The sequence below is a fragment of the Marmota monax genome, unplaced genomic scaffold (assembly GCF_021218885.2).
Source record: "Marmota monax isolate L192 unplaced genomic scaffold, Marmota_monax_Labrador192_F-V1.1 WCK01_AAM20220418_F8-fsc00022, whole genome shotgun sequence".
Taxonomy (NCBI): domain Eukaryota; kingdom Metazoa; phylum Chordata; class Mammalia; order Rodentia; family Sciuridae; genus Marmota; species Marmota monax.
The window spans coordinates 27,035,053-27,056,419 of record NW_026695215.1 but is presented as its reverse complement, the minus strand read 5'-3'; the positions used below and the strand labels follow the sequence as shown (position 1 = coordinate 27,056,419).

Sequence of the window (21,367 nt, the reverse complement as noted above, 5' to 3'; positions counted from 1 at the left end):
CTGGGGATGTGGCTCAAGCGGTAGCGCGCTCGCCTGGCATGCGTGTGGCCCGGGTTCGATCCTCAACACCACATACAAACAAAGATGTTGTGTCCGCCAAAAACTAAAAAATAAATAAATAAAAACATTAAAAAAAAAAAAGGCTGAGCTTGTGGCACCATGGTTCAGTGCCTCTGGGTTGAATCCCTGGTACGGGGTGGCGGATTGGGGCGGGGGGTGGGGGGTGGGAGAAGAAGAAGAAAGGAAGGAAGGAAGGAAGGAAGGAAGGCAGGTTTGGGCCCATGAGTCCCAGGTGGCCTGAGTTGCTGACACTGCGTTCCCATGACAACCTGTAAACACAGGCTCTCTGTGTGTGGGGGGTGGGGTGGGGGGACAGTGAGGTTGTGCTTACCTGAGGCGTGTGCTGCCATGGGACCTGGATTGCTGTCAAGCCATGATAGGAGACAGAGTCAAAGCTAAGCAATTGTGGCCACCTCAGCCCAAGTGGACCCATGTGTTGGATAAGAAGACAGACACCTATCTTCTCTGGGGCCCCAGCAGAGAAATTCCAACCAGGCCCCCTAGCACTGGCATTTGGCCTCTTTGTCATGCACAGGGGAAAGTTGATGAGTCATAGCAAAGGTGACACAGGGAGACTTATACCCTATATGCAGGAGGCTGCTTCCAGTGATCTGTTATTGGTGGTTTGTTTGATCCTCTCAGATCCCATGAGGAAGGCACTTGTTCTCATTTGACAGAGGAGAAAACTGGGGGAAAATGAATGCACATGGGTACATGGGTAAGAACCTCATATAGCCAGGTTTAGAGAGGGCAGATTTATGGGAGACCAGCAGCCTTTCCACATGCAAGTGTGCACATGCACTCGTGGTCCCAGCTTGTAGTTTGGATAGGTAGAATGAGGCACAGTGAGGTCAACGAGCTCAGTGAGGTCAAAGGGCCACACTGCCAGCCTAGTGGCCCTTCCTGTGTCTGCCCATAGGAGTTCTAGTGGGTCAGACCCATAGGGCTTCCACTTGTCAGGCTCTCTCTAGATGCCTGACCCCTTCCTGCCTGGAACCCTCTCCCCTCCTCAGGGGACATCAAGGTGTTGGGTCAGGGTGGGCTATGGGACCTGTAGGGACTCAGATCCCCCAACCCAGGGCCATTATGTTCCCTCTTTCTTCTCCCTCTCCTCCTCCGCCTCCTCCTCTTTCTCCTCCTTCTTCTGAAGTACAGAAGATTGAGCCCAGGGGTGGTCTACTACTGAGCTACATTCTCATCCCCAGTCCCTTTTTTTATTTTATTTTGAGATAGGGTCTCACTAAGTTGCTGAGGAAGGTCTCCAACTTTCAATTCTCCTGCCTCAATTTCCTGCATCTCTGGAATTACAGATGTGTACCACCACCTTCAGCAAGGTCTTCTCTTCTTGAGGTGGCTCCCAGTCCTCAGCTCAAAGCCTGAGAGCCTGGTCTATCACTTCTTGGAGACAGTTATGTTGAAATTTCTAGCCAAACTGGGATGAAGCCAGATTCTCTGCCCAGGTTTTATCACAAGGCTGGGCACACGTGATTTCTACAGAATGAATGACATTTGACCAAGATATAGGGCAGAGTAAGGGGTTCCCCCAAAGACCTCACAGGAAAAAGACTAGCTGGACGTTCAGGACAGGCTTTCAGAGGAGACCATTTTGAATCAGGCCAGAAGGACCAGGAGTCCCCCTACTAGGGAGACAGGGAAGGGCACTCTTGGGGGAAGAGGAGCTGAGGCAAAATCTTGGGCACAACAAGATAGTACAGATGATGAAGCTGGCTCTGCAGTAACCAGAGGCACTGCCCAGGTGAGCCACTGAGTTTTGTCTGGGAGGCCCTCCAAAGATCCTCTGACTTGTTCTGCTAGGATCACATAGCAGGCAAATTGGGCATTGCTGTTTGTCTGACTTAAACTTTCCATGGGACTCTATCAGGGCCTTCATTTCCCCATCTGCCATCTTTGTCTGAGTTCTGGCATAGTAGAGGGTGAAGGGTCCCTGGCATGGAAAGAACAGGAACTAGGGATGGGGCTCTGTGGGGAGAACAGGACTAGGGATGGATTCTCTAGAGTTCTGAACTCTGTGGCCCTGATCAATAGGTAATAGAGGGAACAGAAACTAGCACCTACTTAGACAGATGGAAGCCCTAAGGTATCTCTCTACCACAAGCCCCATTGTGAGAAAATATTGGGAGCAACAAGGGGAATGCATGGAGGAAGTGAACACAGAATTTCTTCCAAAATCTGGCATGTGGTAGGAGCTCTCAAGCCTTGTGCCTCAAATCCAGCTCTTATCTCTTCTCTGAGGCCCCTTCTCTACCTGAAAGACCCAGGATGATGAGGTCTGGGCTACCTTGTGACCCTTAAGTTTGGAGGACAACTGCCTCCGCTGGAGATAGCAGTGCCCTTCTGGGTCTGGCTACTAGTATCTTGGGAAAGCTGGACCCACCAAGACCTGAACCAGCCAGGAGGACTACTTGAGCCCCAGAGACCCTCTTTCCTGGGAACGGTGACTGTGGCTGAGGTGGGCTGGAATGGCACACAGTAGGTGTTTAGGCAGGTTTTGACACATGAATTTATTCCTTTGGGTGGCAGGAACTGGGTTCTCCCTAGTTAGACTGAGGATGCTGGGGCCAGGCAGGGCAGAGTGTGAGGTCTGATTTTTTTTTCTCTCTTCCCAAGTAGGCCCTGCCTCTCCCTGCCTACATCCCTCCCCCTGTCTCTTATCCCTCCATCTAGGTTGGTGCCTGTTGCTTCCGGCAGCAAACATGAGCTTTGCAGAAACTTGTCCTCAGATTAAAGCTTAAACCACTATTTCAGGAGAAGGGGGCAGGGTGGCTGGCCAGGCAGGCCATGTGTCCAAGGGTATAGGGACTAGGGAGGATCCTGTCTCCCCCTTCAAAATCCAGGTCAGGTCCAATAGATGGGTTCCAAGGGAAGGCTGAAGGAATCCTGACCATGTTCAAAGATACCCAGGAACACTCCCAGTGCTGGTCAGATCCTTGTCCTCTCTTCTGGATGTCTGCAACTTCCTCTCTGGCACCCCACTAGTCAGGGAGATCCTTTAGAATCTAAATCAGGCTGGGCATGGTGATTTATACCTATAAACCCAGCAGTTTGGGAGGCTGAGGCAGGAGAATCGCAAGTGTAAAGCCAGCCTCAGCAATTTTGCAAGGCCCTAAGCAATTTACCAAGACCCTGTCTCCAAATAAAATATGTTAAAAAAAGAGTTGAGGATGTGGCTCAATGGTTAAGCACCCCTAGGTTCAATCCCCAGAACCAAAAATCTAAAATCAGACTCTGCCATTCCCCCTCATCCTCAAGTCAGTCATAGTCTTTTCTCTTTTAGAGGTTGCACCTCAACAATCAATGGAGTCCTAGTCTAGAATTCCCAGATGAGGTCACCCAGTTCCTTACTCTTCAAGGTCTCAGCATTCCCCTCTATTAAATGGATGCACAATGGTGTTCTAATCTAGGTGAGTCTGAGCTCAGATTCTTCCCCAGACTACACAGATAACACAGGAAGATTCCAAAAGTTCCAGGGTGAGAGGTCAGAGACCCCCAACATAGCCAAGGCCCCCTGCTCTGCCCAATTATGTTTGAAAATCAACCCTTAATAGGACAGGAAATCACCAGAACCCCAGGGCAAGTAGCACAGGCTTGACTTCATTGCCCTGCCAACCACAGTACATGGAATAAGGAGGTTCATCATTCTGGATGAATGCTTAGCCGGCTCCAGGGGCAGGTTCAGCTTCCCCACAGGACTAGTGTCAGCCCTGTTACCCTAACCTTCCTCTAAGGAGGCCATAAGCTATAAAGGGGAGATTTTCTGGAGGGAGCATTCCTTATTAGTCAACCCCAACACTGCTGGGCCACAGAGACCTTGCTGATGTAGCCTCTCTGTCTCCTGGCCTGGGAAGGCTACAGACCTAATTGGGATGCTCTGGTTTCAGATCTCTGGTGTGAAGGCAGGGACAGTAACCTCAGATTGCAAGCCCTCCTCAGGGATGACCTGGAGCCAGGCCTAAGGAGGAGGGCCAGGATGACAGGGTGCCCAAAGTCTGCACATCAACCCCTCCCTTTCCAGCAGGGCTCTCTTCATCTGGTCCCCACTTCCCTGCTGGGAGTGTAGAACTTAGGGGAGGCCACGCCACCCGCCATCACCACTGTCACGAAAGGGACATTCCCCAGTCATTTGGAACTAAGTAAGTCCAGATCTCAGCTAGCAGGCCTGGTTGCAAAACCCTTCTCAGGGGCCCCCCTCCTCAGGACTGGGGCCACACAGACACATGGAGGGAGTGTGCTCAGCAGATGTGGACCTGGGACACAGCCAGAAACTTCACAAGACCAGGGCCTGTTGGTGTTAGCTTTGTCAGGGAGCTGCCTGGTCTCTCCTAGCGCTGAAGTCCACTTCTACCTAAGGGACTATGCCTGCCCTGGGGAGCTCAAGTGGAGCTTCACTGCCTTTTGTGTGTGTGTGTGCGTGTGTATGTGTGTGTGTGTGTGTGTTCACGTGGATTGAACCTGGGGCCTTGAAGCTCTATACTATTAAGTCTACATCCTTAGCCCCTTTGCTACCTTTTAAGTAAAGCAGAGTCTATCTTAAGTCCTGGATACTACACCTTGAGAGATCCTCTTTTTTCAGCCTAGCTCTTAAAAAGAGGGGGAAAGAGCAAACAGGTACCCTTCTGAGTCCATCCAAAGTTCCAGGTAAGCGTGAGCTGAGGCCCCAAGGCAGGAGTGAAAAGCAGCTCACAGCCTGTGATCAGCGTATGGTCGGGCATGGGACTGAAGCTCCTGTCCCCCAAAGCCCCATTCATTCATTCATTCAACACCTGGAGAAGCAACATAAGACAAAACACACAAAAGTCCTTTCCTCTTGGAATTGACAGTTGAGCATAAAAAAATATGTTAATTCTATAATACGTTGGGAGGAGAAAAAAGAGAAGGGAGATAAAAGTTAAGAATGCTGGATGCACTGGTGGCTAGGACGGGCCTGACTGAGAAAGGCTGTATTGGGGTTAAGTCCTGAAGGTAGGGAGGGTAAAGCCCATGCACACATCTGTGGGAAGTGTGTCCAGATAAGGGGAATAGCCACTGCAGAGGCCCTAAGGGCTAGAGTGTGCCAGGTGTGGGAGAAAAGTAGGAGGCTGTAGCCAAAACAGGAGGAAGCAAGTCAGAAAGGTGGGGAGGGGATCAAGGGAATGATGTCACGCTAAGGACTGACTTTCAACAAACTAGGAGCCATAGAGAATTTTGGGCAAGAAAGAGACATGATCTGCCTTTCATTTTACCAGGGTCCCTCTGAATTCTGGCTAAGTAGGTTATAGGCGCTGAGAGAGCAGGGAGAAAGCTCCCATAATTGTCATGTGAGAGATGAGGTTGGCTATGGAAGTGGAGGCCTCTTAGGCAGTGGCTGCAGAGCATGTGGTCAGGAGGTAAAAAGTGGTCACCTGACACTTTGTATATGGTGAAGGTGAAATTTGAAGGATTTGCCAGTGGTTTGGATGTGAATGTGAGAGTCCAGGCTGACTCTGGGGCTTTTGGCCTGGGCTGCTCAAAGGACAGAGCTGCCCCACTGAGCCAGGCTGGCGTGAGCTCCCAGTTTGGGTGCTTTTTCACCTGGGCAGGGTGTCCTCAGCCAGGTTCATTGGCCAGTGGCTGGGACTGGTCACTACTGATCCAGGGCCCTGATTCCCAGAAATAAACCTCTACAATGGGGCCAGAGGAAACCTGAGTCTTCCTTCCTTCCTTCCTTCCTTCCTTCCTTCCTTCCTTCCTTTCTCTCTCTCTCTCTCTCTCTCTCTCTCTCTCTCTCTCTCTCTCTCTCTCTCTTTCTTTCCTAGGGATTGAACCCAAGGGCTTTTACCATTGGGCCACAACACCAGCCCTTTTTTTAATTTTTTTTTTTTAGTTGTAGAGACACAATATCTTTATTTTAACTTATTTATTATTATGTGGTGCTGAGCATCAAACTCAGGGCCTCATACGTATGAGGCAAGTGCTCCACTACTGAGTTACAACCCCAGCCCCCCAGCCCTTTTTAAAATATTTTATTTAGAGACAGGATCTCGTTCAGTTGCTTAGAGCCTTGATAAATCACTGAGTCTGGCTTTGAACTCACCATCCTCCTGCCTCAGTGTCCTGAGCCCCTGGGATTATAGGTGTGTGCCACCATACCTGGCGGAAACCCAAGTTTCTACCCCAACTCTTATTGGGGAGGCCTCTCTAGAACCAGTAGGGACTGAGCTTTTAGCCTGGACTTGGGCTCCCCAGTGGGGGCTGGGCAGGCCTGAGGGGGTAAGGGAAGGCTGTCTGGCCTCTGTCTAAACAGGATGTGTTCAGGCTGGCCAATGGTCATGGGTCACTTCGAAGCCAGTAAAGCGTAGGCCCACTCGACCCTACCTTACATGGTCCAATTCATATAAACACACCACATGAAATGAGGGGGTATGTGAGAACAAGCAAAGACCCCAGTGCCCTTATTCCTCTCTATTATTCATGCTAAATTCACATGAGCAGCAGTTGCTAGTAGATTCCTAAAGGGCCCCAGGGGACTACAGAAGGGTTTGGGTGCCCTGGGCAGGATCTTTTAGCGCCTGGATTGAGGTGAAGGATCCGCAGGGGCCCAATCCTGACACAGCCACTAAGGCTGACTTCCTGGGAGATGAGGTCTCTGTCTAGAGGCCTGAAGGATCTAGGAGGAAACAAGAAGGACATTCCAGGCCCAGGGGAACAGCATGTACAAAGACTCAAAGATGAGAGACAGTATAGAGCTCCTGGAAGAGGTTTGGGATCCCGAGGGGCCCAATAGGGGAAGAGGAAGATGTGATGCGGCAACCTTAAAAAAGGAGGCCTGTGCAGAAAGAGGCAATGTTTATGGGTGAAGGAGGTGGCCAAGGGCCCAATCCTAGTGGAAATGCAGGGTTCAGTGGTGCTGGAGTCTGGGAAGAACGTTCCTGGTAGAGGGAACAACAGCAGAAAAGACTTGGTGGCAGCTACGGGGAACAGCCAGGGAGGTGGGTCTTTCCAGCTTTTGATCGGCTTAGAGCCAGCCCCTGGGGCAGGTTGGGCAGGAGAAAGCTGAACCAAACCTCATCCTGGCCTTGAGCCATGGTGACTCCTCACTGCTCCCCCTTCCTGGTGCTGCCCAACCAGCTGGCCCACACCCCCTCCAGGCCCCTTCCCAACACTCCCCCTCTCCAGGATCCGGTTCCTGGGCCAGAGAGCAGGCGGCGCCTGGGGCAGGGGAGATGAGAAAACCAGAAAGTGGGGAAACCTGAGCCAGCAACGCTAGGCGGGCCAGGGCCTGCTCAGCCTGCTAGGCCCGGGAAACAGGTTCCCCCGGGGCCTGGGGGCAGAGGAGGGAGTGCCGGTGTGGCTGCCACCTTCATCCTCAGGGTATGGGGGGAATCTCTGAGGTCCAGGCTTTCTGAGGCCAGCCTTCATATGCCAGGCCAGAAAGGCAGGATCTCTCTCAGGAAATGCATCAAGGGGCTCCCCTTTTCTGCTTCAGGCAGGCCAGGAGCAGACAGATAGGGGATGCACACAGCAGGAGGCCAAGAGGTGGCAGTTCAGTCCCCACAGCACAGCCTGGAAGAGTCAGAAGGAAAAGAAGCAGGCATGAACACTATTGGGTACTGCCAGGAACAGTCGGGCCAGGTGGAAGGGCTGGGGTGTTAGGGGAGGAGCCTGTCAAGACTCTCCTGCCTGCTGACAGCATCATCACCCAGGGTGGGGGCTGGGCCAATTTCTCCCAACTGTAAATCCCACTGTTGGCCCAGAAACCTCTCAGAAGCCTGTTTCTCTGTCTCTACCCCTCCCCAGCCCATGTGACCAGACTGGTATCATGGTGGGCCATAGAGTTGGGGGCAGTGTAGGGTTGAAGAAGATGCTTGGCACACTGTGGAGGAGGCCTGACTATTTCCCTTCAGGTTACCCTATTCCCCTTCCAGGTCACCTAAGTGGAACTTCATACTATTGGGCATCCTGGGTGATTCTCAGGCAGAGCTAAAATAGCTGAGTAGTCTTTTGAGGGAAGGACAGTAGGAATATGGGTGTCAGGGAGACCATAGGGTAAGGGCAGTCAGTTCATAGCAGCTTGGTAGCAGAGTGAGGAATTGACTCTCTGGCTTCTTGGCTCATATTCCCTCTCAGATCAAGATGGAGTGCTGCAGGGCCTTGCTCTCTTATTCGTTCAATAAAGATTTATTGAACTCCCTTAACTCCACATGGGGCTCTAGGACTCAGAACCAATTCTAAGCACCTGTGTCTGGGATGGCAGGCCTTGGCTCCACATGGGTTCCCTAGCCTGGTCCTTCTGTCCTGGAAGTTTTTTCTTTTTCTTTTTGGTTCTGGAGATTGAATCTAGGAATGTTTTTGCCACCAAGTCACATTTCTGGTCCTTTTTTATTTTTTGAGACAGGGTCTCACTAAATTGCTTAGGGTCTAAGTTTCTCAGAAACTTATCTCAGCCTCCCCAGTTATTGGGATTACGGATTACAGGTGCCCCACCAGACTCTGTCCTGGGTTCTCAAAGCTCCTGAAATGCTGCCCTCTTCAGTCACCATAAGACTGATGGCCATATGCCCCACTTCTACCAGTCTCTACTTCTTCCTCTCTGCAATGGGGATAATTGCTTCTTGGTGTGATTGGGAATTATGATTTCCAGGGCTGGTTTCAATGGGACCTTTTTTTTTTTTTTTAAGAGAGAGAGAGAGAATTTTTTTTAATATTTATTTTTTAGTTTTCGGCAGACACAACATCTTTGTTTGTATGTGGTGCTGAGGATCGAACCCGGGCCTCATGCATGCCAGGCGAGCGTGCTACCACTTGAGCCACATCCCCAGCCCTCAATGGGATCTTTAGATCCCTGAAGTTGAAGGCAAAATTGTAGAAAACTATACAATATTACTCCAAATAATACCATATAACAACACATTACAATGATACAAAATGCTTAGCCTACCCCTGACACAGAGCAAGGACTCAGTGAGGATTCACTGCTGCAATAATACTAATTTTTTTTTTGGATTGATTATTCAGTCCCCAAATTATCTATGAGAGAAATTGGCCTTCCATCTTGTAATGAGGCTCAAATCTAACTCTCTTTCCTTCCCCTTGCCTCTGTCCCTCCCCTTCCAGTTCACCTAAGTAGAACTTCATGAACAAATCAGTTGAGCCTCTTTCCTTCTGGACCCTGCAACCTGTAGGTGTTGTCAGGTCCTCACAGTTCTGCCTTAGTGCTCATGATGATGCTGATAATGCCAGGGTGGTGATGCAGTGGATGGGCTATGAGGACACCATGGAAGCTGAGAAAGGATGGAAGAGAGGGTGCTTGAAGCCATAGTGAAGGTGACCTCGCTGCTGTGGTAGTGGTAAAGTGGTAATAACCTCAGTGGTGGTTATGGTACAGAGGAGTGAGGATAAAGAAGGATGTCTGTCACAGGGTTTTATTGTCATTCCCCACCCCTCCACTGGTGCTGGGGATTGAACCCAGGCCCTTGAGCATGCTAAACATGCCCTCTACCACTTGAGCGTCACAGCAATTTGAATGAAGCATGACAGAGAGAGGAGGTGCAGACACTGTCACCACAGGTACCATAACCCCAGTTGGTGTTTCCTCACCTCAAATGCCCAGCCTCTGCTCAAAGCATGTGGGTAGCACTCTGCTCCTGAGTCCTCAGCAGGATCCTATGACCTGTCCCACACTACACTATAGTCACTCAGTCAATGGGTCAGAGGGACAGAGGTTTGCTCCTAGGAGTCTTAGCCAGGAACAGAAGTAAGGAAGGATAAGAGAAAGAAAGGGAAAAAGAGTAGGAAGAAAGAACAGGAGAAAAAGGAGGAGGGAGAAGAAAGGGCCAGATTGAGGCAGGGGAAGGAGGGGAAAGAGAAGGAGAGATTATGGGAGGAAGAGGAGGGAAACGAAGGAGACAAAGCTGAAGGGAGAGGAGGAGAAAGAGGAAGAGGGAGAGGAAGGAGAAGAGGAGAGGGGAAAAGAGTTGAGGAAGGAAAGAGTAGAAGACAGAGAAGAAGCAGAGGACAAAGAGGGCCAGAATCTCTGGGGACCTTGGCAAAGTGCATAGGGCAGGGAGAAGTGGTCTTGGCTGATGAGGACATGACCTTGGAGGTTCGGTTGAGCAGAGGGTTCCTTCCTGAGGTCAAAGTGAGCCCCTGTTCAGTTGCTGAGCCCTTGGGTTATCACAAGGCCATTTGAAAACAAGTGTTCCTTTTAGGAGAGGCCTCAGTTCATTTGATTTCTCTGGGATATGGAATTATAAAGGATAGTCTTTGGGAGCTGCTGGCTTGAAATAGAGCTGGTTATTGAGGTGATCACGGAATGGGGGGAGCATCTGGTGGCCGGACAGAACTGGTGGCTGGACTGCTCCGACCTGGCCCTAAGCTAGAGGCGGTGGCCCGCGGGAAGGTCCAGCAGTGTCAGGAGTCCCAGGGGCTGCACCGCCACCTGCTGAGCAGCCAGGGCAGTCCCAGGTCCTGCGCTGCTGGGTTCAAGCTAGGTGCCTCGGGCGCGGTTGGCGGCGAGTGGGAAGGAGGGACGCTGAAGGGGGTGCGCAGGTGAGCGCAGGCTGGTTGCTTCCCGGCGGCGCCAGCCCTTCTCGCCAGGGAGTTGAGTGCCCGGGTAAACACCAGTAGCGATGTGCACGGTGTATCCACGGAGAGACAAAGCCAGGGCGGGGCGGGGGCGCCGCCCGCGAAGCGGGGGCGGGGATGCGGGGTTCAGATTAGCCTCCCCTGGCATAGGTTGCCCACCGCCTGGGAACGCTGAGCCCAGCCCGCGGACAGGTGGAGCGGGGGCGGGGCGGCGGCCGGGCGGGTCCCGCCCCGGGGGTGGGGCCGGCCGGGCGGGGCGGGGCGGGGCCGTGCTATGCAAATGTCGCCCACGGGCGGCCAATTGCTGGCGCTCCCCGCGCGGCTCCGAGCGCCCTGTCCCGCCAGCGGCCGCGAGACCAGAGCAGAAAGCGAACGAACCGCGGCGGTCCAAGGAGCCCCAAGCGCAGCGTAGGGCCAGGGCGCGCCTCGAGGAACCGTGCAGCCCAGCGCGGCCGCCCGACCCCAGTCCAGCAGCCAGGCGAGCGCAGCGACACCCGGCCGAGGCAAGCGCAGCGCCCCGAAGCCGAGCGCGCGCCACCGCCCGCGCCCCGCGCTGGGGAATGCGCCCTCGGCGCGCCGGCCAGGGGGCGCCCGCAGCCCGCCCCGGGGGAGGCGGCCCCGAGCGCCCCTGATCCTTCCCATGGCCCGGGCTGGGGCCCGGGGCCTCGGCTGCTGACGTGCCCCAAGCCCGCGGAACCAGTTAAAGCCGCGGCCCCGGTGTGGATCTGTGCTCAAGCGCAGCGGCAAGAGGGCGCGGGCAGGGCCATGGCCCCGGGGGGCCGCTAGAGCGGGCCGGCCCAACAAGAGCCGCTCCGCCACCACTGCGGTCGACACCGCCCGGGCGCCCAGGCCCCGCCGCCTCAGAAAAGGTGAGTGCAGCGGTAACCGGAGGGAGTGGGCAGGCGGCCGGGCCACCCCGCGACCCCTCTGGGATCCGCGGCACTGCAACTCTGCAGAAGTGTCCAGTGAGCTAGACTCGGCAAGCCGAGGCACTGCCCGAAGACGCAGGAGGCTACAGGACTAGGGTGGGCTTCGTACCTGTCCCGGCGGCCCGGACCCCTTAGCTCTGGGGCTGTATAATGATGCATGGATGTTTGGGTGATGTGGCCTGTGGGGTCACCAGTGTGCAAAGCAACTTTTTCCCCCACCCGCAGGGATCCGAATAGGTGGATATCTTCACCCTCACGCTCCTGGAGCTGGAGTTCCGATTCCCCTTCTCCTGTTTTCAGTTTTCTTTCCCATTAACGCCTGAGGCAGCACTCTTCTGCATTAGGTACGCCTGCCCTGCCTCAGTGTCCCTATCTGAAGACCGGGTCAGTCAGAAGGAAAGCGCTATACTGGCAGCACCCACGGGGGTAGGGGTTTGCCCTGATCAGTAGGGCAGGAACACAGCCAACTCAGAGGTTTTTCTCCTAGCATTTTGCCATCCCCTTGACCCTCAGCTGCATCTTGGGTTTGCTTTTACAGCAGGGAGTCCTGCTTGGGTTTATGGGTCCCCTGCATGTGGAAGTGGAAGTGATCCTGCAGTCAAGCCCCTGTTTGAACCCAGGGCCCCACTACTTAAGTGTAACAGGGTCAATAGGGGCTTGATGGGCTTGCCTGGAGCAAGTAGGACAGGAGGATGTCAGGGTGGCCCAGGAATTAGGTAGTGCTGGCAAGAGGAGTCCTTTGGAACTAGAACTGGGGACCTTGATGGACAAATAACTCCTAATTTTTGAGATAGCTGCATTTTGCCACCTGGAGAGAGGACAAATGGAAGGCACCAGTGTGTTCACCCTGGAGCTGAGCCAGGTTGGAGACCCCTTGTCCTTCTGAATTCATCCAGTTTGTCTCCCAGAAGCCACTATCCTAGTTGCAGAAATGGGAAAACTGACCAGGGATCAGGAGACTCATCCCAGCCCAGCGTTGTTAGATGGAGCTGGGGCCTCTTCCCAGGCTACTCAGGGGGTGTGCCTGGACCCCACGGGGTATAGTGTCTGGGCAAGACAAGGGCATAGGCATACCTACCCCAACTGCTCCCCCTCAGTTCTGAAGAAGCCAAGCCCGGAAGTGCAGAGGTGGGGGCCAGAGAGAAGGCCAGCAGCCCTAGCTTCAGTCCTTGCTGCTCTGCATACCTTGGGGTGCGGGGAGGATGGAGCCAGGCCCAGGTGACCTTGACTGGAAAACCCTGGCCACAAAAGCGGGGTTTCAGTCCCAGCTATGCTGGGGCTGCTTCGCTTCCTGGTCCATGAGGTGTTGGGGGAGGGGGAGCCAGCCGCCAGGAAGGAGCTGGGGGGTGGGGGGGTGGTTTATATCTGAGGGGTTGAGTAGCTGGTGGGGTGCTCTTAATAATTTCCTCCCCGTGTTCCCCCACAGCCCCTGTTTCTGTCTTATTTCCATCTAGGCGGTTCTCAGCTCAGAAGAGCCAACCTCCCTTTCCTGAGGCAGGCTGTCCACCCCCCACCCCTCACTGAGCTTGGGAGGTCTGGCTCAGGCTGGACAATTCGACCACCTGGCCCCCTGTCCAGCCCCCAGGTGCCTCCGGACCTCTTCCTCTAGCCGCCCCTTCCCTGCACCCCTTGCCAGCCCCAGCTCCTCGTTTCTTTGTTCAGGCGTCTCTCCTCCGTCCCTCCCTCTCTCCTCCCTCTCTCCTCCTCCCTCTCTCCTCCTCCCTCCCTTACTCCCTCCCGCCAGTTTTCCTCCTCTCCCTCTCAGCCCTCCTCCTCCTGGTGGGCTCCCAGGTGGCGGTGGCTGTTCCTGCTCTGTCCACCCATTTGAATCTGTTCCGATTTGGGGGCTTTTAGCGGGCTGGGGCCAAGTAGAAGGCATCTAGGGGCTGACAGAGGGGAAGGGACTGTGGAAACCTCCTCCCCCTTTCCCTTTCAGTCCTTTCCCTCTTCTTTCTTCCTTCTCCTTCTTTCTGCCATCATTAGGCTAAAGAGGGAGCCTGGACTTAGGCCTGAGACCCCAGCAGACTTCGCATCCTCCATTCACCTCTCTCAAGGGCCAGAGCATTGTAGGAGGTCCCTGTAGGGGCACTGTGGGAAGTCCCCCACCTTCCTGGACACCTTGGGTGAATCTAACTTCTGTCCTTGGTGACCCTGACCTTTGTCACCATGAAAATGGATGCAAGAAAAATGAGGTCATGGGGAAGGGGTAGATGGGAGGCAGATTGACATGAGCCCCCTGCTACATAGAATCAAAGCTCTCAAAGGGACTGAGAATGCATCCTCCCAAGCCGGGACAGTATCTCCCAGCTTTCCTGAGCCCCACCCCACTAGCAGGTCAAGTTCTTGAGCAAAGTCATGCCTCTGAGGACGTGCATAGGCATGCAGGTATGGAAGTGTGTACATCCAAGACTGTTAGTGGGGGGCCTCCCAGGTGGGTGAGGGAGGTTGCACAGCCCTTTCTCCCACCTGTCCCCCTTATCAGAGCCTGCTTTTCCGTCAGCACTAGCTTTGTGCCCCAGCAGACTGGGGGGAGGGGCTGGTTCTGATTCTCCCCACCCCCAACTGGCCTCCTCAAGAGGGAGCATCTGGGATGGAGGATATCTTAAGGAACATGAGAGGTGTGCCAGGCATTCTGGAGCCATGTTCCCACAGAGAGCACCACATGAGGAATAAGCCAGGAGGCCTGAAGCTGTACTTCCTGTTTGAGGAATCATGAGTGGTTTGCCTTGGCAGGAGAGGAAAGAGCTCAGGGGATGTGGGTCTTGGGAGGGCATGAGGGTCTGTCCAGTGAGGCCTAAGAGTCCGATGTGATGCCTGGTTCTTGCCTCAGCATTGGTTAGCAATGTCAGGGGCGTAATAGGCCACAGTGCCCCCACCCCCAAAAGAGTCTTAGAAATGGGCCTGGGTCTTACCTCCCTGGGAACAGACAGGGCAGACTAAGGAATGGGGCTTACATTATCATTCTTGATGACCCCCCCAACCCATGCTTCCGTGTGTGTGTGTGTGTGTGTGTGTGTGTGTTGGGGGTGGTAGGAGTTGGCGCTGGTTTGTGCCGGGAGGGAGCAATATGTTCTGACAACTGGTGCTGGGCTGCGTTTACCCAACAGCCAGCCTGCCTGGGGAGACAATATTTGAAAAACATAGTATTGAAACTTGGATCTGCTAAGGATGTGGGGGGTCTGAAGGAGATAATTCAGCCATCTCATACCCTGCCCCAGGCCCACTGGCCATCCTAACTCCCCTTCTTCACCCTCTAGGGTCAAAACTGGAACTTTTCCTGGCAGGAAGTCCTTCTGCCTGTCTGACCTGGGTCCTTCCTGCTTTGATTTTAATAAAATTGAGCCGTGCTATTCTGTACATCTCTTTTTCTTGCTGATGCTGTCCCTTCTGCTTTAGGCTGTCTGTGTGTGTCTTGCTTATCCTCCCAGTTCTCTCCCGTGCTTCTCCACACACCAATAATCAGGTCCAGATTTCCTTGCATCCACTGGGAGGAAAACTTTGGCTAGAGCAGTCAGGGATGAAACCTATCTCTTCCTCCATTTCTCAAGGTGGGAGAGAGAAAATGAGTCCACTTCACTGGCAGTGGGTGCAGGGGAGAGAGCCTACTGGGGATTGGATAGGGCTCCAAGATCACCTGCTCATGCTAGACCCTTTGAATGTAATTCAGGATTCTATGAGGGGTAGAATTTAAGTCTCCAGCTGCTCCTCATTAGCTCTGGTGATCCCAAGCCACCCACCATGGCCTGGTCTTGTTTGTCCGTGACACTTTCCCAGACAAAGGCAGAAGAGCATATATCAGGTCTGCACACTGGAGCATTCATGGCCCCAAGTGGGGTGTGTAAACGTGAAGACCTCCCCCACCACCATTACTCTTTTTGTTCAGGTAGGGAAACTGAGGTACCTTGGACAGAAATTGAATAAGGGAAATGTTGGTAAGGAGGGAATCCCTCATGTGTTTCATACATTCCAATCTTGTTCCTCTCCTAGGTGTCCAGAGACCAAGCCTGCTTCCTGGGCCCTAGGCCCCTCCCACAATGCTTGTCACTGGTCTCCTCCTCTGGGCTTCCCTACTGACTGGGGTCTGGTCAGCCACCCCTACCCAAGACCACTTCCAGGCCACTCCCCGCGTCCGGCTCTCATACAAAGGTAAGACGCTGCCTTGATCTTCCCCAGAAATCTTTCTTTCTTCAGAGCACTTGACTCCACTGCACAAGAAAGAGAAGAAGGGTCGGGGCAAAAAAGGGACAGATTGTACAGCCACGTGGGTTTTCCTGGGCATGGTGGGAAGGGCAACATAGGAGATGGAGTCTTGCTGGAAAAGGCTGGAGACTAGACCACTTAAATATTTTGACAAAGGGTCCAGAGTCTGGGCATCTATGTTCCTGGGCTATGTGGCTCACGGTGTTCAGGGAATCTGTCTCTGATTCCCTGAAGGTGACAGCTGAGGAAATGGGTATGTTATTCCTTCTAAACCTGCAGCTGCTTTGTAGTGTATGCTGGTGTCCTGGGCAACCCCTGGGTGGAGACATTGAGGCAGACACTGGAGCCTCACCAAGCTGGAGGAGTAGGACCTCCCCTGTTGGAGCATGGGTTCCAAGGAGCCTTCCTATGATCTCCAAGGGGGAGGGGTTCCCAGGAATCTGGGAGTCAGTCACTGTGGCCTGTTATAGGTTCAGGGAAAACTCATGCTGTTATGAGAGACCTCGCTCCCTGGATCCCTAGTGAGACTTTGATTGGAGAATCACTGGAAGGGTTTTTATTTGTTTGTTTGTCTTTTATTTTATTTGCTTGTTTGTTTTGTAATGAGGCCACACTGTATTCCCAGGCTGATTAAAAACCCCTGGGCTCCAGCTATCCTCTGTCCTCTTGAGTAGCTGTGACCACAGGTGCATGCCACCATACCCAGTGCCATTGGAAGGTTTTAATGATGTGTTGGGGTCTGCAGCTAGTTCCCTAGCTCCATCATCTTTGCATCTAACCCACTTGGGCAGGTGAATAGAATACATGGTGTACACACTCAAGAGGACATATAGCTCACCTGGCTAGCAACTTCCTCAATGAAGGATGTGGCCTCTAGAGTCCAACCTGAGCCTGGGGAGAGGGGCAGTGGCCATGCCGGGGTCATTGCTGAGTTCTCAGCCCCAGCTGTTCTCTGGCCAGAGGTAACTTTGTCCAGCCTCCTCTGCCCTGGGTGGGGCCAACTCAGCCTTGGCTGGCCAGATTTCCGGGCAGCCATATTGAAAGGCTGGGCTGACCTTTCCTTCCTCAGGCTTGGCTGAGACCCAGCCCCCATCTTACCAAATGTTCCCCCTCCCTCATAGGGCCCCTCCCTGGCCTCATGCCACCCAGGCAACTAGATGGAAAGAGTGGGGAGTGAGCTGCCTATCATCAGCTTTCCTAGCCCCTCACTTCTGGAATTTCTGAGGATGGGCCTGGAGGGAGTCCTCAGTACGGCCTGGGAAATGATCAGAGAAGAGTTAATCCATTCGGGTTAGAAAAGCACCCCCCTTTCCCAGGCTTGGGTAGGTGAGATATTTATTCTGCTGATACCTCCACCCTTCCCTGGTGGAATTCTTCAGAATAGATTAATAAATCTTGAAGGGGTCAGGTCCACTCCTCAGTCCTTCCCTGCCCAGGGTGTCTGCAGGGCCAGTGGAGTGTCTCCTTCCCTCACAGAGGCAGGGAGGGGTGGCTTGGGCTCCATACCCTAGGGATCCTGTGTCCACTCTGGGTATTATTCTTGTTATTATCCACACAAGGAAACAGGGAGGACAAGACATTCCTTTTAACCTTCTTGGACCTCCAGGGGTAAAGGGGCAAAGGCTTTTGTTCCTGTTTTCCAGAGAGAGAAACTGAGTCTCAAGCAAGGGCAGAGCCAAGGTCAGTCAAGCAAGAGGCAGAAGCGAGGCCAGAAATAGAACCCTGGTGTCCTGGCCTTGCCAGCGCCCACATCTTGTTGGGTCGATTCCCTCTCAATTAGTTCTGAAGCCGACACCCACAGTGACTAAAAGCCATGCTTGCTGGCAACCAGCCTAGGGTGCCCCATGCTGTGGAGGACTGGGGTGGGGCTGGAGGTTGTCTGGGGCCACCCCCTCCTCAGGCAGGTTTACCAGCAGAGAATGACCGTCCCTGTCCCCACCTGCCCTGCATTCTAGTATTTCGTTTAATTGCTTCAATTTAGCAGATTTTTGGGCACCTATTGTGCACCTGGCCCTGGCTGAATGCTGGTGACTGCTGTGGATGAGACGAGGTGCTCTCAGGTAGACAGCTGAAAAGACAATGGATATTCAGTTGATCAGTGCCCTGGGGAGCCAGTGTGCACTGTGCACTGGTCACTTTGAATCCTCCATGCTGAATGATCTCAGCTGATTATATATATATATACAAGTGTCCCTCAGTGAGGAGAAGGCCCTCACCAAATGCTTGTGGAAAAAAAATGAAGACCAAGGCCTAGAGAAATTGGGCTCCCACAGCTAGGCTACATGCTGGGAAATGGGGAAGGGAGTTTTTCCTTCCAGGGTACACAGGAGGGGCATAGAAAAGGTTGTTCTCAGAAGCACCACTGGCCACTTGGGTTCCATGACTCAGTTTCTCCTTCTGTGCTTGGATAGATATAGCAACTGGCAGCCCAGGCCTCAAGGATCCAGGGTGGACCTCTCCTTCCCTGAGTCCTGCTGCAGGCAGGAGTACCAGTTCTAGCCTGGGTAGGGCTAGACCCTCCAAAGCAGAGGTGCTGGCATAAGGGGTCACACTGTTCAGGCCAGATAAAGGAACAAAGGCAGGAACTGGTGCCAGACTTGGGCTTGCTGCCCTACCCGCCCAGGCACCCCAGCCAGATTTAGAACTAGAAGGTTGTGAGGGCAAAGGGGCCCAGAGTTCATTCAAATTGGTAACTCCTATGGCCCATCTCCTTAGCTTCCATCAGCAGCACAGACAAGGTCAGGTCCAAGTGAGGGGTAAAATGGGACAGTTTTTCAGGAGTTGGCAAAGTGCTCTTTGATTCTTAGTTCTGGGTTCTGGAGAATTCATGGGGCCCTCTTCCCCTCCCCACTTTCCCAAGGTCTGAAGTCCCTTTCACCCAGAGTCACAGACGGCCTCCATGAAAAAGCTTTTCTTTTTCCTACCCTGAGATGACTCTAGGCCCTGGGGTACCACCTCCATCCCCTGCAACAGTAGGGAGGTGCAAGGCCCTGCCCGGTCCTTTGTTTAGCTTGGGGAGTGTTTACTTTTTCCCAGGAAGCCGCCCTTCAATGCACTGCTGCTGCCTGGACTAGCTTTGGCCAGGACTTGGGGTCAAAAGATGTTTGGTCGGAGAGAGGGATCTTGTGATGGCAGGCAGTTGGACTATGAGGAAAACTGAGGCAGGAAAAAGGAGAAGGAACAAAGGGTCACCTTGTGAGGGGAGGTCAGGAAAGATGGAAATAAGGGTGGGTAGGTGCCTATTGTGATAACCAGGCTGTAGTCTCTCCCAGGCCTGAGCAGAGGCTGCCCAGTTAGTTACCTGTGAGAAGGAGGCTCAGAGGGGCTTCCCAGGTCACCCAGGTGGAAGATTGAAATTGTGCCTGGCTCTGCTTGATGCCTAAACCTGTTCCAGGACTGAGAGTGGAGGGTGGGGTCCTGGTGATGCTGTGGCACAACCTGTAGCCATGAGTTACAGCTTGGGTTCTAGGATCCTGCAGAGCCAGCTTCAGTGGTCATAGTATTGTTTCCTGAGGAAAGGGCTGGTGTGGCACTGGCAGGTTCCTCTTGTCTTCTGTCTACTAAAGGAGCAGAATCAGAGTTTGCTTATTTTCAGGCTGTAATTCTACTGAACAGTGTCTGCCAAGAAGCCCTCTTAAGTCAGACATGAGACAACCAGGACCCCAAAGAAAAGGGGCTTCGGTGTCCAGAGCCTCTCTGCATCTGGGCCCTCTCTGACCCGAGGTGTAGCTGACTCCTTCCTGAGTCAGGGTAAATGGGTGGGGCTGGTCGCTGCTCTCCCACCTGCCTTGGCCTAGGTTCTGGGTGGAGAATGGCTCAGAAGAGTAGTACCATTCACATCATTTGCATGTGCATCCGAGGACCAAGGTTGCCAGATCTTGTTCGGAAATGACAAGGTTGGAAGTCAGGAGAGGTCACAATAGGGGTTAAGGTGGAAGGCCTGCAGCCTTGGAACCAGGCTTAGCTACTGGGGTGGGGATGGGGATGGGAATAAGGCTGGAGAGCTAGATGACCTGTTCTTGCCCCTCGGGGGCTCCATGGCCAGCCAAACCGGGACACAGAGCTTTCAATTGCAGAGTAGAAGGAAGAGACCCAGGAGCTCTGAGGCCAAGAGTGGCCTCAGGAAGCTGACCTGGGGTCAGGTGGAACTAATCTGATAGGGATCGGTGTGTATTCTAGGATGAGCCAGGATGACAATTGGCCCACGGAGAAAGTAGAGACAGGGTCATTGAATTTATCCAAGAACTTGTGTGAGGCCCAGTCTGACTCAGTCAGACCATGGGCTGGGGCCTTCAGTTGTTGCCCATCCAGGTCCAGCCACGCTTTGGATGGGACTGCCACTGGTTGGGCCTCCACAGCACAGGCCTCGTCTCCAGCTCCCTGGCATGTTGCCCGCCCCTCCCTGCCTGGCTCCAGCTTCCCTTGGCACTGAGCATGGAGCTGGTGCATGCTCAAGGAGTAAATCATGTTCCTTGGCAGCCCCCACTGCTTCGTAATCGTAAAGAATTTAAAGAGAAACCACCAGGATAAAAATCTCACCCTGGCCCATAAAGGCATCTTTCACCCTGTGGCTCAAGAGGCAGCCAGCCTCAGAGGGGCCTTGTGGCTATCTGCACCTGTGTGTAAGCACTTCTGACCCCTTGATCCTTCCAGAGGTAGTGATAGCTCAGAAGGTGGCTTCAGGGCTATAACTTTCTGACCCCTGACTCTGGGAGCCTGCCAGCTCCACACCCAGGGCTGAATAGAACACTTAAATTTGTTATGGTGCAGAGGTGGTGGCGGTTAAGCTGGCTGGCCCTGAAGGCAGACAAACCTCTGAGGTTGACTGTGTGACCTCAGACAAGTGCCTTAGCCTCTCTGAACCCTGGTTTCCCCTCATGACAAGTAGGATTGGTAGTTACTCCCTAGAAACAGCATCCCAAAGGCTCAGGCTGCTTTGCTTATGACCTGGTATGGGGTAGACCCTGAGTAGTGTACTTCTCTGCTCACACTACTTCCTGCAAAATGGGGATGAATACTGTTATTGCCCTAGCAGTGAAGGAAGTCTCAGTGGCCAGGATGGTGGTTGACAGATGAGGAGGGAGAGTGCCCCAAGATGAACACACCTCTCCCTCTGGAATTCTAGGTTTTGTTCAGGGGGATGGTACTTGGAAAGAACTGCAAGAAGGACCCTGAGCTCTGCAGGCTGGATGGACGGGGTCAGGAGGGGAATTCCTATCACTAGCATCCAGGTATCTGGCAAGCTTCATCTGGAGGAGACAGCGTCTCAGAGGAAAGGAGATCACAGAGAGGGAAAAGCCAGGGTGAGGGGCATGCCGTGCTGAACCTTGTGACTTTTAGCTCTTCTCTTACGGCAGAGGCACTAATTATGGATGGTGGGAAAATTCTAATGATAGAGATGCATTTGGGGGAGAGTGGGTGCCTTGGAAGTAGCCTCCTGCTGAGATCAACTTAGAGCCTGGTTGGGGCACCTGATCACCTCCAGTGACTCCCTCTGTGGATATTGTTGTGGCTCCTGCAGCTTGTGTCAGGGTGGCCAGACTTGGGCTGCTCACTCAGGCGTCTACACAGCAGGGCAGAGAATGTGTTTGCCTCTCCTGGCCTGGTGCTGTCCTGGG

The 21,367-nt window shown here is 53.4% G+C and overlaps 1 protein-coding gene across 4 annotated transcripts in view; it reads left to right on the top strand.

Annotated features, from left to right (window-relative positions):
- Nucleotides 1-10,942: 10,942 nt before the first annotated feature.
- Nucleotides 10,943-21,367, top strand: part of Sema3f (semaphorin 3F) — a 29,373-nt gene continuing 18,948 nt past the window's right edge. Inside the window, exons 1-3 of one of the 4 annotated variants that reach the window (XM_046431789.1) lie at nt 10,943-11,489; nt 11,775-11,893; nt 15,537-15,695. In XM_046431789.1, the coding sequence (XP_046287745.1) occupies nt 15,584-15,695 (112 nt within the window). In that variant the 5' untranslated portion in view covers nt 10,943-11,489; nt 11,775-11,893; nt 15,537-15,583. Of the gene's footprint in view, nt 11,490-11,774; nt 11,894-14,592; nt 15,433-15,536; nt 15,696-21,367 lie in introns of those variants that run through there. The other 3 variants (XM_046431787.2, XM_046431791.1, XM_046431790.2) reach the window with 3 other exon arrangements.